The sequence below is a fragment of the Mauremys reevesii genome, linkage group 4, assembly GCF_016161935.1.
Source record: "Mauremys reevesii isolate NIE-2019 linkage group 4, ASM1616193v1, whole genome shotgun sequence".
Lineage (NCBI taxonomy): Eukaryota > Metazoa > Chordata > Testudines > Geoemydidae > Mauremys > Mauremys reevesii.
In genome coordinates, this window is record NC_052626.1 from 14340729 (window position 1) to 14355814 (window position 15086).

Genomic DNA, 15086 nt, shown 5'->3' on the forward strand with positions numbered 1-15086 from the left:
TGGGGCGGGTCTCTCGCCCGCTGTGTGCACGAGGTGCCCGTGGCAGGCTCGGTGGGGTGTGTCTCGCCCTGCTGGGTACACAGGGTGCCGGTGGCAGGCTCAGGGTGGGGTCTCTCACCCACTGTGTGCTCGGGGTGCCAGTGGGGTGTCTCTCACCCCGCTGGGTACACGGTGCCGTGGCAGGCTCAGGGTGGAGGGGTGTCTCGCCCCGCGGGGTACACGGGGTGTCGGTGGCAGGCTCAGGGTGGGGGTCTCGCCCGCTGGGTACGCGGGGTGCCGGTGGCAGGCTCGGGGTGGGGGGGTGTCTCTCGCCCGCTGGGTACGCGGGTGCCGTGGCAGGCTCGGGGTGGGGGTGGGGTCTCTCGCCCCGCTGGGTACGCGGGGTGCCGGTGGCAGGCTCGGGATGGGGTGGTCTCTCGCCCCGCTGGGTACGCGGGGTGCCGGTGGCAGGCTCGGGTGGGGGGGGTCTCTCGGCCCGCTGGGTTCACGGGGTGTCGGTGGCAGGCTCGGGGTGGGGGGGTCTCTCGCCCCGCTGGGTACACGGGGTGCCGGTGGCAGGCTCGGGGTGGAGGGGTCTCTCACCCCACTGTGTGCTTGGGGTGGGGGGGGTCTCTCACCCCGCTGGGTACGCGGGGTGCCGGTGGCAGGCTCGGGATGGGGCGGGTCTCACCCCGCTGTGCACGGGTGCCGGTGGCAGGCTCGGGGTGGGGATTTCTCGCCCGCTGTGTGCACGAGGTGCCGGTGGCAGGCTCGGGGTGGGGGGGTCTCTCGGCCCGCTGGGTACACGGGGTGTCGGTGGCAGGCTCGGGGTGGGGTCTCGCCCGCTGGGTACACGGTGCCGGTGGCAGGCTCGGGGTGGGGTGTCTCGCCCTGCTGGGTACGCTGGGTGCCGGTGGCAGGCTCGGGGTGGGGGGGTCTCTCGCCCCGCTGGGTGCACGGGGTGCCGGTGGCAGGCTCGGGGTGCCGATGGGGGGGTCGCTCGCCCGGCTGGGTCCACGGGGTGCCGGTGGGGTCTCTCACCCCGCTGGGTACGCGGGTGCCGGTGGGGTCTCACCCGCTGGGTACACGGGGTGGGGATCTCGCCCCGCTGGGTGCACGGGGTGCCGGTGGGGTCTCACCCCGCTGGGTACACGGGGTGGGGATCTCGCCCCGCTGGGTGCACGGGGTGCCGGTGGCAGGCTCGGGGTGTGGGGTTCTCTTGCTCCGCTGGGTACACGGGGAGCTGGTGGCAGGCTCAGGGTGGAGGGGTGTCTCGCCCCGCTGGGTACACGGGGTGTCGGTGGCAGGCTCAGGGTGGGGGGGGTCTCTTGCCCCGCTGTGTGCACAGGGTGCCGGTGGCAGGCTCGGGGGTCTCTCGCCCCGCTGTGTGCTCGGGGTCGGGGGGATCTCTCACCCCGCTGAGTACGCGGGGTGCCGGTGGCAGGCGCAGGGACCCGCAGCCTGGCCCCGCCCCGAGCGCTCTGCAGGCCGCGCTGTGTCGCCGCGGGCCGGGCGCAGGGGGGCTCGTCCCCAGCCCGCCCCGCACACAGCCCCACACGTGAGACTCCGGCCCCCTCCCAGCTGACTGCTCAGCTGACCCAGCCGGCGAGGGGGGCCGGGCGGCTGCGAGGCCTCTGACTGGTGCGACGCCGGGCCCCGCCCGCCCCCTCCCAGCGCTCGGCGAGGAGCGAGCCGCCCGCCCGCAGCCTGCGTGGTCAGAGCCGACGCCGAGCCCGTCCCCTCCGGAGGCCCCGCCGCCTGCCCCATGCGCTGAGCCCGCGCTGCGCCTGCCCCCAGCTCTGCGCTACCCGCGGCGGGGGCTGAACCGCCGGCCCGGACTGCGACAGCGGCCGCCGCGCCAGCCAGGAGCCGCCGCCATGGAGCTCACCGGCGAGAAGAAAAGGTACCGCGGCCCGCTCTGCCCTCAGCCGCGACCCGCCGCCTCCGGGCCTTCCTCTTCCCCCCGCCCCGGGGCCTTCGCCTTCCTCAGCAGCAGCCCGCGGGGCTTCCCAGCCTCCTCGGGCCTGCGCCGCCTCCCCGGGGACTAACCCCCCGGTCCGCCCGCCCCTCCTCCCCGGGGCAGCCGCCTCGTACTGCCGCCTGCCCGGGGGTTTGGGGACCCCCCTGCCCTTGAGCCCGGGGATCCATTTCTCCACTCCCTGTCCCAGGTCCCCTCCCCCCCCGGGGGCGCCCCTCTTCCCCTCACACAACCCCACTCGCAGCCCCCCCAGCCCCCAGGAGAGCGCTGCACTCTCGTTTCTTCTCCTCCCCGCGGTCCACGTCGCCATTTTGTGGGGGGAGGGAGGGGAGTGCAGAACCTGGATCTCAGAAAATTAATCCCCAGGATTTGCGCGGGGAGCTTGTGCCAGGTCTGTTCAACGTAACTTCGTCTCCAAGATAATTTATTGACACCAGCGACGCTTAATGCCTAGGCCCCGTGGAATTCAGTGTCCTGAGCTGCTGTTTTCCTGCCACACGGTGCACTATCCAACTTAACAAAAACCCACCCTTGTGCTGCTCTGGGCTTGGAATAAGTAGGGCCTGACTTGCCGTTGATTAAATGTGATGTGTGTTCACCTGATTTCGTGACTCTACTGTGTGTAGTTTGTTAATATGGGAGTGTAATAGTGTTAGGATGAGAAGAGGGGGTGGCTTCGTCTGTAGACTTGTGTTAATAAGAACACTGCTCTTGTTCAAAGCTCTGTACAGTCTGTCAGAAAATAGATACAAACCAGATTAATGAAGGAGGAACAGTTAAAGGCAGCAGAAACGAAAATACGCAGCTATATAGTAGCTATTTAAAAAGTTGAGGGATTTTTAAAGCCAGATTGGGTGGGAAGAGAATGTCTGTGTATGCTTAGAAAATAACACAGTATCTTTTTAAAAAGTACAAGTGTGATTAGATGTTCTGATACTAAAAACAACTCCAGAGTGCTGTTTGTACTGGAAAGGATATGTGAACAATGAACTGTGACGTCTTTTTTAGGCATTTTCTGCAGTTTTGGTTTCTATAATTGACTGTTTTTTGTTGGGGAGGGAGGAAGAGTGGAGATTCTTAAAATGTTGAACCCATAAGTAAAAAATTCCTCTTCAAGATGCTGATCCTGTAGAAAAGAGAGTTTACTGAACAATATATGTTCCAAAATGTAAATAACTTTCTTCTCTAACAATTTTTTATTCAGAATCAAAAGGGGAAATGAAAGCTTCAAGAAATAGACATTATTATATGGTGAAGGTGTAGAGTTTGCTGAGGAGTATTTTGGTGATCAGGTTTTTAGATTAGACAAACTCCACCAATGCGTTTTGTGGAGGGATTAATTTAATCTCAATCTGCAGAAGGCAGAGTATATTTATATTGTTGATACCTATTTCGAGATTTGTTATCTTGGTCTTTGTATCAGCGAATCATCTGAGTAGGTCAAATGAGATAAAGAGATAAAATGCTTTACTATTTAAATGATATTGGAAATAGACAAATAAAATATGTTTGTGACTGAACTAGCTTTTTCTGGTGGATATTGATTTTGTGCAGTTAGAGGTTGCAAATATTGTGTGAAAATACCAAACAATTTACCTGTGGGGAAGTGCTACCTTTGCACCAATTGCAATTTGTTTCAGTTTTAAACAAACAAACAAAAGTCTTGTGTAGCAAAATGCCTACAAGTAGGGTATGTATGGGTGGTGCTCATTCTAAACCAATGTGTTCTATTCAGTGCTAATAACTCTCAGGAAGCCTCATAGAAAATGTTGCACCATAAGTAAATGACCTTTTCTTTACTGAGCTTGACCCAGTTTAAAGGCTGGTCTGGAAAAGGTTTGGGGGATTCAGTTTTTGTAGTCCCCTCATTCTGTGTCTGTGACTGTTATTTTTCTAACCATCCTCTTTTATTTGGCAACTTTTTTTCATTTTCCTGCTGCTGCTGGATGTGATCTGCCATTTTATTTTATTTTATTTTTTTGGATGTAAGAATCAGTGTACATAGAAGGGAGGGGAGAAACTAAAGGTGAAGCTCAAGAATGAGAATTTATTGGCTGCTGCTTCCTGAAGACCTGCTTCAGTATGGGAAGAACTTTGAATCTTCCTGTGAAATTGTATTAACTCTAAAGTACTGTGGAGTATGTTTTTTTTTGTTTGAAAAAGAAACAGTATAAAATTGATGATGATGTAAATGCATAGAACAAAGATGTGGGTAGGCAAAAAAGGAAGGACATGAGTTGACATTCATGCAACATGGAGCAGAGAACTTGTTGAAAGTCTGTGTTACTTGAGAGGCAAGGTGGGTGAGGTCATATATTTTACTGTGCCAACTTCTGTTGGTGGAAGAGGCAAGCTTTCAAGCTACACAGAGCTCTTCTTCACCCACCTTGTCTCGCTAATATCCGGGGACCAACGTGGCTACAATACTGCAAACATCAAGTGATACTTAACAGTCGCAAATTGTTTGAGGTGGGTTTAGGTTTGACTGTGTGTATTAAAGGATTCTTTGAAGCCAATTCTTTCCATTTTCCAGTAATGTTTTCTTGAAGCTTCAGAAATGCAACATTTTAGCCAAAGCTTTAGTGATGAAGACTCACTACAGTTTAATTTTCTACTCTCATACATTCATTTAGTTGAATCCCTCTTATTTTACACCACATGAACATTGATATTTATTTTTAGCTTTGTTAAAGTTTCTCTCAGGTTTGGGGACACAACATAAATCCTGGGGTGGTTTCCATCTTTTTTTTCCCCCCTGAATGTTTAAAACAGAACTAAATTTTGTAATTTTTAGCAAAGTAAGAATTTGGATAAAAGTTGGTATTTGTCATAGAGTAGAAAAAAGTTGCAATACTAGAAATACAGAAGCAGCAAAGATTGGGAAACAATCTTACTTGACAATTTACTCTTCAATTTAATGTAAAAATAAAGGAATCTTTAACACTTGGGTACATCCAATTCATGAGTATTGCAAGAGGATATAAAGTGAGGCTGCTTGTCTGCTAGTTGAGTGCGCTGTGAAGTCCTGAACTTAATTATAGAGGGGAGTCGTTATAGGTATATGAAGAATGAAAAAGAGAAGCTGTATGTAAATGTAGATCAGTGATGATAGTAATTTTAAATGTGAATTGGTGGCATATGGACTGACCTACTGACTCATGGAAAACTTTGAAAGACACTTAAAGGCCATTCTGCTTTATGTAGCTCAAAACTTCTGTAGTTCTAGTTTCATTCCTTATGGACATTGAGCCCAGTATAATTAGCAAACTGACACATTACTGACAATTATTTGGGTTTTACCTCTTCCCTTGCAGTTAAACCATTTTCAGTACAGGCTCACGGAGGCCTGTTGCCACTTGTGCCTTATGGGGAGAAACAGGGTCTCTGAAAGGGGTTTTTGTTGTCGGTTGTAATTCTTTTGGGTTTTTGTTAAACAGGATAATACCAATATGCTTTTACTTTATTTCCAAATATGGTCTCTTACTCTACTATTAGTTCTTTGGTGTGAATCTGGCCAAAACCAAAAGTAATCCAGCCTAAAAGGATAGTGTACGCTACAGTAAAGATTGACCCCCCCCAACAAATTTTTATAAATGGGGTACAAATGCTTTGTGCTGCCAACAGAGTTTTCCCTCTGTTGCCATGATGTGAATGCTCACCATTAGCAGCATGACACTTGCGCCATCTTAAGTGTATCTTAATATTGTTAAAGATATGCTGCTTGTGATTACACATACTAGAAAAGGAAACTAAACAAGAACTCTGTCATCTTCTTTCTTGATACTATAACACATATTTCCTGAGTATTCAATAACTTTTGGAGTAAATTGTTACTTCTGTTTTAAATATTATCTATTATGGGTACCATACAGGAGAATTTTAAGAGGTAATCTCAAGTGTTCAGTATGCCTCATATACCAGTAGTTTACATGTCTATAATGCAACACTCATATTTGTTTTTCTGGTATCATTAAAACTTCAATTATGGTCTGCATGTTTAATTCTTAGCTGGGACTTAAAAACTTGACTAGACATCCATTATTCCATTCCAGTATGAGACAGGAGGGTGGCTTCTCATCAGGTTTTGCTGCTGGAGACCCCACGTTTCAAGGCCAACATGTACATAGATTGTGGGGGAGACAGTTTTGCTGAGGCTATTCCAGCATATTGTCTCTGGAACCTGCTTGTGGTTTCCACTGACTTGTGTACATCATTGACTTTTTGTGCTTTAAAAAAAAAAAAATTCTCACTGTTTTCACTGATTCAGCTCTGCCAATGTGAGCAGTGGTGGGAAACTCAGCCAGAAAGGCTAATCTATGTCATGGATATCAATTGCTGATTAGTAAAATTCTGAAAAATTTGAAGTTGCACTTCCCGAGGTGTTGTGAGGGGGAGAGGGAGCTTTTCTGTCTTTTTCCATCAATACTTCCTGTTTCTGCAAGGGCGGGGAATGGTTTCCATTGTGTTACCTTTTTAATCAGCAATGTTTTGTATGGCACGTCAGAGTAATTAGCTCGTGTATCCATTTCTGCGGCTTCTCATTTCTTTACTAAGTATGCATAGCATGATAGGCACAAGGTTTTGAATACCATCAATAAAAATTATCAGACTTTTGTTAATTTTACTTTTTTTGATGTTTAACAAAGTTATGAGTAACAGAAGTGGCACACTGGAGCAATCTGTATCTAAGATTTGGAAAAGGACTAGCTTTCAAACAATAAGATAATGTAAAATTATCTTCACAAGTGCAAGGGCTAGAAACTTTTTGGTAAACGATAGACAATCAACATTTGCAGAATCTAAACTAAGTACTGTGGCTAGCTAGCTAGGGTAAGCCTCTGTCTTGCCTGGGTCCAGCTGATTTACCAAGTCCTGCTTCTGAATAGGGAACATCTAATTAAAACAAGCATTGCTTAATTTTTTTACATTGTTCTCTTTGTGGGGATATTTCCTATATAATTTTATCCTAAATGAGAAAATAACTAATTTGTCACCTGTAACTTTCAAAGGGAAAATAGGCAAATGTTCTTAAAAAAAAAATCTATAAAGAAGGCATGAAAAGTGTTCAATTTGCAAAATTTTGTGTGATTTTTACACATTATAAATCCAGCCTTCTTTTCTTTTGACTGCTACATGGTGACTGGAGAACTAGTGAAATTGATATCCTAAGAGTAAAAAGACAGAAAACTGAACAGTTGGAAGGAGAAGTGATTTTTGTAGTCACTTATTGTTTACAATTTAACACATTTAATTTCACTTGGCTAATGAGCATTCTGGATAAAGGATTTCATTAAAGATTCAGCACCCTTGCCCTGTGGTAAACTGTTCTGAAAAAAAATATTCTGGGACCGCTCTCCATGTGAACACTCATATGCTGGAATAAGTGACTTCACAGAGGGAGCTATTGTGAAATATTTTATTCCAGTTAATTTCCCTATCCCCTGAGAGTCAGCTCTCCAGTTCATATGCCCTGGTCCACCAAAAGTCTTCCTGAAAAACCAGGGGAATACCAGACTTGAAATTCCTGTTACTTCTGAGGATGGAAAAAGGGCAGCACAAGCACAATGCCATTCTTTGCCCCCTCCATTTTTTTGTAAAGAAAAATCTGCCTTTACACATTTCTAGATCCTTGTCTGAGAGGAATATTTCTCCCTCAACTTGGCTGCAAACAAAAGGGAGAGGAGTGGGGAACAGTTTTGTGACTGCTGGTTGGTCAGAATCTGCCTGCTACTGAGAGAAGGCAAGTCAGAGATATGCAGCTACTGAAGCATTGTTTTAAAACTTTCTGGTGTGGCTCAATCAGTGATGATAGTGGGAGAGCTAGCATAGGTAGTGTGAGAGTGAAAGTAGGTGTTTTAATTTCCATGCTGTCTGGGCCTGCTCTGATGCAGTTGAAATACCAGCAACTGGTCTGCACTAGATGACAGCTGTTGCTATCACCAGTGGAGCTGTAATAATGGTGGGAAACTTTAAGGAAAAATCTAGTGTAGACAAGGCCTGATAAGCCAAGTTGTCAGCTGGTACGCAACAGGCATACAGCAGCAGGGTGCGGTGGTAAGAGTCTGTTATCCCAAGGATACCCAAGATTGCTGCAACCTCCTTTAGCATGCTGCTCTTTTTTCTGTCTCCTCTCTGTCATTTTTCAGGATGCATCCAGTCACTGCTCGGGGGTGGGGGTAAGGAGCTGATACTGTTATCATAGTTTGAGGGAATTAATTAGCTCTTGGCTATTAATTAGCTCTTGGCTCAATACTAGGGCTCTTTGTGAGGTGAAAGATGATACCCTTCCCTCATTGCACTGCCCATTGTTTTATGAGAAATGGTGAGCGTTCTGTCTAGTAAGAGCTTATCTCAGCTAGGGTAAAAGGTGTATTTTTAAAACACTTTAGCTAAAGTAAGTGTTTTAAAAAGACACATTTTATGCCAGACTAGACAAGACCTGAGAAATTCTCATATTTTCTTCTCAGCCCATTGTTGATGAAAGAGGGAGACCTTGGTGCTAGTGTGAATGGGACTGATGTCAGTGATGCAACAGCATCCACTTGTTTACTGGTGCTTGCAGCTTCCTCCTTTGGATGATTTGAGGGGAACCTTAGACCTTTTGTTTCCTGTGTTTAGTTAGTTGGATTAGGTATAGAAGTTGATAAGTCTTTCTAGAACATTGAGACCGTTGGTAACATTCATTTCTTCCAAGCAAGTATGTATTCATCAGTAGCAACTGTCATTAACTGTTTACTGCTTGTTTGAAACAGTTATCCTTTTTGAGGCTGTCAGGAACCTAAAGTGTTAGTTTTTTTGACCTTGAGACTTTGAAAACTTCTTCTGTTTAGTCTTCTCTGATCATAATTACAGAGAGTGGACTAACTTTTTTGAATGCCCTTTGTACTTGCTTAACCAGGGCATATTTAGGGAGCTGAAATTAGTTTAATACCACTACCACACTCATTTTAGAAGGCCGGATTTAAACCCAGAAAATTATGTCAACCAGATTTTCACCCTAAGAAGAATAATCAAAAAGTGTCAAATAGCAAAAACCAGTAGTCATATATTTCAAGAAAGCATTTGATGCATTTATTGCAATTCATTTGGGAACATCTTTAAGTGTTATGGTATGCAGCTTAACAACAGTATAGAAGATCTATTTTGTGCTGAAATAGCTAATCTAAATGACAGCTCAACCAACATGCAAATAAAGACCAGCACTGCAAAAAAGATGGGGTTAATAATCAGTTATGGTGGGGAGGGGAAATCAAATGAGAATCCCAGCAACTTCCAACTCAGGCATTACTTTAGAAGGCAGAGGAATAGAAAGAAGTGAGTTGAGTCGCATACATTGGCAGTAACATGCTTGCAAGCCAGTGGCTATGGCCATACGGAAATGTCACAAATTGGTAAGGTGGCAGCTAAAGTCTCCAGCTTAAACAAGATTTGGTCATCAAAAGTCTACAACTTAAAAGACCAGAGTACAAATGTTGAACTCAAATATTATTTGTCTTAATGCATGGAAATCCACCAAAGGTACAGGCAAGTGTCTAAATGCCTTAGAAAAATACCAGATATCAAATGGAATGAATTTATAACATATGCCGAGATTTATCAGAGCATTCAACAGCTCTATCTCTAAAGTGATCTAGAAAAGAAGATGGAATTATTTGGCATATGTGTTAGGAATGAAGCCAGAGCATCTGCCATGGCAGGTGTGCTCCTGGGCAGCTGGAGGACCACTGAAAGAATCCCTCCAAATACTACTCGGGGAGGGAAAACTTCTGGAACTTGACACACAGAACATGCAATGAGCAGTCGAGGATAGACAAGGATAGTAGAGTGGTTTTTGTGATCGAAGTGATGTCCGACAGTCTGGGAAGAATCCAGATTACAGATTTTATCTTCCAAGAACTGGTGTGATTTGGCCTACCATAAAAATGCTATTTATAATGTTGTAGGTAGGATTTTTTTCAGTTTCGAAAGAGTAGCATTTCAAAACCATTAGAAATGGAGGAATTATATTAATATGAATGTATTGCAGAAGTGTCTCTTTAAATACTGTTTGCGTAAATCACAAACCCCCAAATTCTGTAGGGTTTTTTGTGGAGCCAGATCCCCCAGCTGATGGAGCTATGCCAATTTACATTGAAGCTATGTGAGTTTACACCAACCTGAAGATCTGGCCCAAGGTATTTTGCTCAAAATAAGTGAGCTGATAAAGATGAACGCCTCATTGGATGTATACCTCCTGAGGTCCCTTCCAACCCTGAGATTCTATGATACAATATCTGACCTGTATTTGTTTCTTTTGTTGAAGTCTATAATATCCAGACTTATAGTGGCAGTGTCCTCCATTTTGATATCTGCAATCTTTACATTGATATACATGAGACATTTTAAACTGCCCTGCTGGCACTGGAAATCTGACCTTTCAAGAAAACCATTCTATGAGTAGCTCTTAGGAGAGTAAAGATAGTCATTAAACTTGATTTATATTGCAAACTGACTAGATTTATTTCAGACTTCATGGAGATTTATAACATTTGGCCAAGTGCGGCTTCATGTTTTCATCCTACAGATAATAGCTATTAATAATAATTTATTATGTATGTATTCTTACGCCTAGGAGGCCCAGTCATGGTCCAGGACCACATTGTGCTAGCTAGGTGAAGTAGCAACAGAGCAAAAAGATAATCCCTGCTCCTAAAGAATTTACAATCTAAGTATCAGACAAGAGACAACCGATGGATACAAAGGCAGATTGATGGAGGAGTGCAAGAAAACAGTGAGAGGCTGCGGTCTCAGCCACCACAGCCTAATTGTTGTGAAGTTTTTGTAGGAATCATGGCAGAGCAGGGTTTGAAGAAGGATAATGAGTTAGTTTTGCAGATATTTATGGAGAGCTCCTCTGAAGTCTGAGGGTTAGCATTGAAAATTTATCAAGTGGGTGGTGGAGGCTGGCATCATGAGTGGATCAAAAGTGGGAGTTGATTAATACCTAATCACTAGAGAAGGAGGAGCTAGTGGATGAATGCAAAGCAGGGGGAGATGGTCAAAGTAAAGGGACAAGAAAATGATCTCTGCAGCAGAATTCTGAATGGATGGGCAAGATTTCATTTGTCAAGGCCAGAGAAAAGGATGTTGTAGTAACTGAGATGCTAGATGGGAGCCTGGATGAGAGTTTCAGCTGTGTGAATGGATAGGAAAGGGTGTATCTTAGAGATATTATGCAGAAAGAATCTGCAAGACTTGACATAGCCTGGATGTGATGATCTATGCGTGAGGATTCCAACTCAAGGATGATACCGAGGTTACGGGCTTGAGTGACAAGCAAGTTGATGGTCTTTTTTCATGGTCATGAGAAAAGAGATAGCAGGGAGAGTTTAAGAGCTCTATTTTAGCCATGTTGAGCTTGAATTGATGGCTAGACATCCATGAAAAGATGTCAGAGAGACAGTCCAAGATTTTAGTTTGGACACAACATGGAGCATTTGGACTAGAGAGATAGAAATGAGAAAAATATATTTTAAATAGTAGTGTATGACTGTATATTTACTAACATTTAAGGAAAAATCTGCAAAGTAAATTTTGTAACTTGCATTGCATTGAAAAGGAGCTCAAATGAGAAACTGAGTAAGCTGCAACACTTGGTGCTTACAATACAATAAAACTGTTTTGTATTACAATGCTGGGAGGTTTTAACAAGTCATTAACTTATTAAACATACCCTTTTCAACAGTTTCAACACTGATGTGATTGTCATAGTAGTACCCAGCAAACAAGGATGACATCTGCTTTTTAGAATCCATGTTTTATTGTACTCATAATTAAAATCAGACTAGCTTTTTTTTTTTTATATGGGGATCTTTTTACATTTCAAGAGGGAAAAGAAAGGTTTTAAGAACCCAGGACATCTCATCTTCAGAAATTTCTTTATGCAACTCACATCCTGGGATAAACTTACTAGTAAACTGAAAAGGCAAAATGTTTCTTAGAGGCCTTTATATTTTGTGTTTGGCATTTTAATTTTCATGCTCATTTGAATGTATGGACTTGTACTGTCAAGCCACATGTGGCTTCACTTCTCCTTTTTAAAAAAACTTCACATCTATAAAGCCTACATCTGCAGCCCCTTTCCAGGATATGAAAAACAAGAGGCAATGACAAATTACAGTAAAAGCTGTGTTATCTGGCACTTTATCAACCAGAAAGCTCTATAAACCGGACTTTCAGTGAATATCAGAAATGCCAGTTTATAGTCCGATTGGCGCAGGACCAACAGGCTCCCTACCTGGCTCCACATGGCTCCCCATAAGCGGCGACATGTCCCTGCTGCTCCTAGGTGGAGGAACGGGCATGAGGGGTTTGGAGTGCAGGATGAGTTGTGGGGTCTAGGGGGGAGTTCAGGTATGGGAGAGGGCTCAGGGCAGGGGGTTCAGCGTGGGAGAGGGTGTGGGGTGCCAGATCTGGGTGGAATTCACCTTGGATGGCTCCCCGCAAGCAGTAATATGTCCTGCTGGTCCTAGGCAGAGGGGCGGCTAGGCGACTCTGTATGATGCCCCTGCCCCGAGTGCTGGCTCCGCAGTTCCCATTGGCCAGGCACCGTGGCCAGTGGGAGCTGCGGGGGCGGCGCCTGCGGGCACAATATGGCCCCATCTTTGGGGCTTCTAGACACTGTCATAAATAACAGCATTCAAAGGCCATGCAGTGAACTTTGTGACACTGCAACTGATTCATAATTTAGGAGAGCAGAGACATTGTTTACTTTTTTAATATTATATACACCATCTAAATGATGGTGAGTTTAGATTCCTCCCTCTTCCCTTACCCCCCCCCCCCCAAAGAATTGAATTAGCAGTATTTTTCCCCTGTCACTTCCGACTTTCCTATTTTTGGTCACTGTCACCTTGGGGTATACAGATTTCACCCATTTGTTAAAACTTTTAACTAAAAGTCACTTCTGATCAAATCCACCTTCAAAATGTAGGAGGGAGGTCCTTAATTCTGTAACGGGTAACTAAGTATTGTGTAGATAATTGTAAAATGTGTTGCTTTCTTGGCTTCCCAAAAAAAAGTGAAAATGGAGTTGACTAGACATCTTTCTGTCAGGAAGATAGTAGGAAGAGTAACCTTTTGACTGGTCAGCAAAGGCTGTTGTGGAACTGCTGTGACGTGAACCTTCCAGAATGGGATTTTCAACTAAAATTCTACACTTGAAAGCAAAAATACTGTTTCTGGAGCCCATCTGAAGTGAAAAAATGTAGTAACAAAATTACAGCATTTGTATTTGCAAATGGATAGGTATCTACATACCTGTATATATTATGGTGGATTCTGAGGTTAATAGTTCTCTTAAATCTTCAGTGGCATGGTCTTCAAATTTTTGTATTTTTGCGGTTGTATCTTGGGCCCCTCTATTAAATATCCAATCCTGAAGATCAAAGTGAAATATATGGCTTGTAACAATTCTTTAAACTTCCTGCTGGTGCTAGCAGTCTGAGTGGTAATTCATATAGAACAGTATTCATCATTTCAGAGACTGGATTAGCATATGTTTTTGAATTGTGGAAGTGAGTTTAAACTGAGATCAGGATGTAGCAGAGAGCTATAGATCAGTGGTTCTCAAACTTTTGTACTAGTGACCCCTTTCACATAGCAAGCCTCTGAGTGTGACCCCCCCTTCTAAATTAAAAACACTTTTTTGTATATTTAACACCATTATAAATTCTGGAGGCAAAGCAGGGTTTGGGGTGCAGGCTGACAGCTCGCCATCCCCCCCATGTAATAACCTTGTGACCCCCTGAGGGGTCCTGACCCCAGTTTGAGACCCCCTGCTATAGATCATGCTACAGTGAATTCTGAAGACTAGCAGTTGGTAGAAGGGAAAAAGGGGGAGAGAGGAGAAAAGAGACAGGTGCACTGTCAGACTCAGAACATGATCCAGTAACACAGACTGAGCAAGATGATGTCAACTAACTAAGGGTATGGCTACACTTGAGAGTTGCAGCGCTGGTCGTACAGCTGTGTAGGGAAAGCGCTGGTGTGTGGCCACATTTGCAGCATTAGCAGCGCTGTTCGGAGTGATGCATTATGGGCAGCTATCCCAGCGTTCAAGTGGCAGCAACGTGCTTTTCAAAAGAGGGGAGTGGGGTGGAGTGTGACAGGGAGCAGGGGAGAGAGAGAGAGAGAGTGGATTTTTGGAGCCGACACTGTGAATCAGCTCCCTGCCTTGCAAAATCAGAAAATTTTCCCGACCCCTTACTCTTAATTGCAAACAGCCTGCAGACCAGATAAGCAGCTGCTCCAACGGACTCCCTCCCCCCGCCCCGCTGTTTCTCTCGTCAAGCAAGCAAATACTCTTCCCCGTGCCTGCCTCATTCACAGCAAGGTAGTGGGTTTATCTCATTTGATTGTTCAGTCAGTTACAGATTGATCACGGCAAACAGGAGCTGTGTTTGTTTTTTAGATAAGCAGCTCCCGGAGCCCCGAGTTCACAACAAAACAAAGAGAGGCAGCATAACAAAACAAAGGGAGTAATTTAGTTAAATGCATTCTGGGATATATCCTTATACCTTGGAGGCCAATAACAGCACTGGTGTGTGGCCACACTTTACGACCAGCACTGCAATGCTTATACCCCAAGCAGACCCAGGTGTACGGCCAGCGCTGCAGCCAGGGAGTTGCAGCGCTGGATGTGCCCTGCAGGTGTGGACAGTTACTAATTGCAGCGCTGGAAAGCCTCCACCAGTGCTGCAAATCTCAAGTGTAGCCATACCCTAAGAAACCAGTGCACTTGTTACGCTGGAAGTGTAATAATATCGGCTCAGAAAACTATTTACATAGGATATAAACCACAGAAGCAGTGAGTAAAAGACATCCATGTTGGAAGAGACTGAGACACTGTTGATGTAAACTCAGAAGAAATTTCATGTCTGAGCAAGAACCAGTAAAGCTATACCCTGAAGCTGAAGGGGTGGCACACGTATACTGATAACTGTATGAGAGTATACCAGACCTTCAAGAAAGTAAGTTGGTCAGTCAGTACATTTAAGGAAGGAAAGAAAAATATTTCTAACTAATTGCACTGGGAATGCTAGAAACAAATTGTTAGTCTATGCGATGGAGACCGCCGTTTCTTGGAGCA

At 45.2% G+C, this 15086-nt stretch overlaps 1 protein-coding gene across 3 annotated transcripts in view; it reads left to right on the forward strand.

Annotated features, from left to right (window-relative positions):
- The window catches only part of HIF1A (hypoxia inducible factor 1 subunit alpha), a 61658-nt gene that overhangs the window by 12774 nt on the left and 33798 nt on the right, over positions 1-15086 (forward strand). Inside the window, exon 1 of one of the 3 annotated variants that reach the window (XM_039536398.1) lies at positions 1669-1882. The exons of the other annotated variants lie outside the window; for them this stretch is intronic. Coding sequence (XP_039392332.1) covers positions 1857-1882 — 26 coding nt within the window. The 5' untranslated portion in view covers positions 1669-1856. Of the gene's footprint in view, positions 1-1668; positions 1883-15086 lie in introns of those variants that run through there. 3 annotated transcript variants of the gene reach the window in all.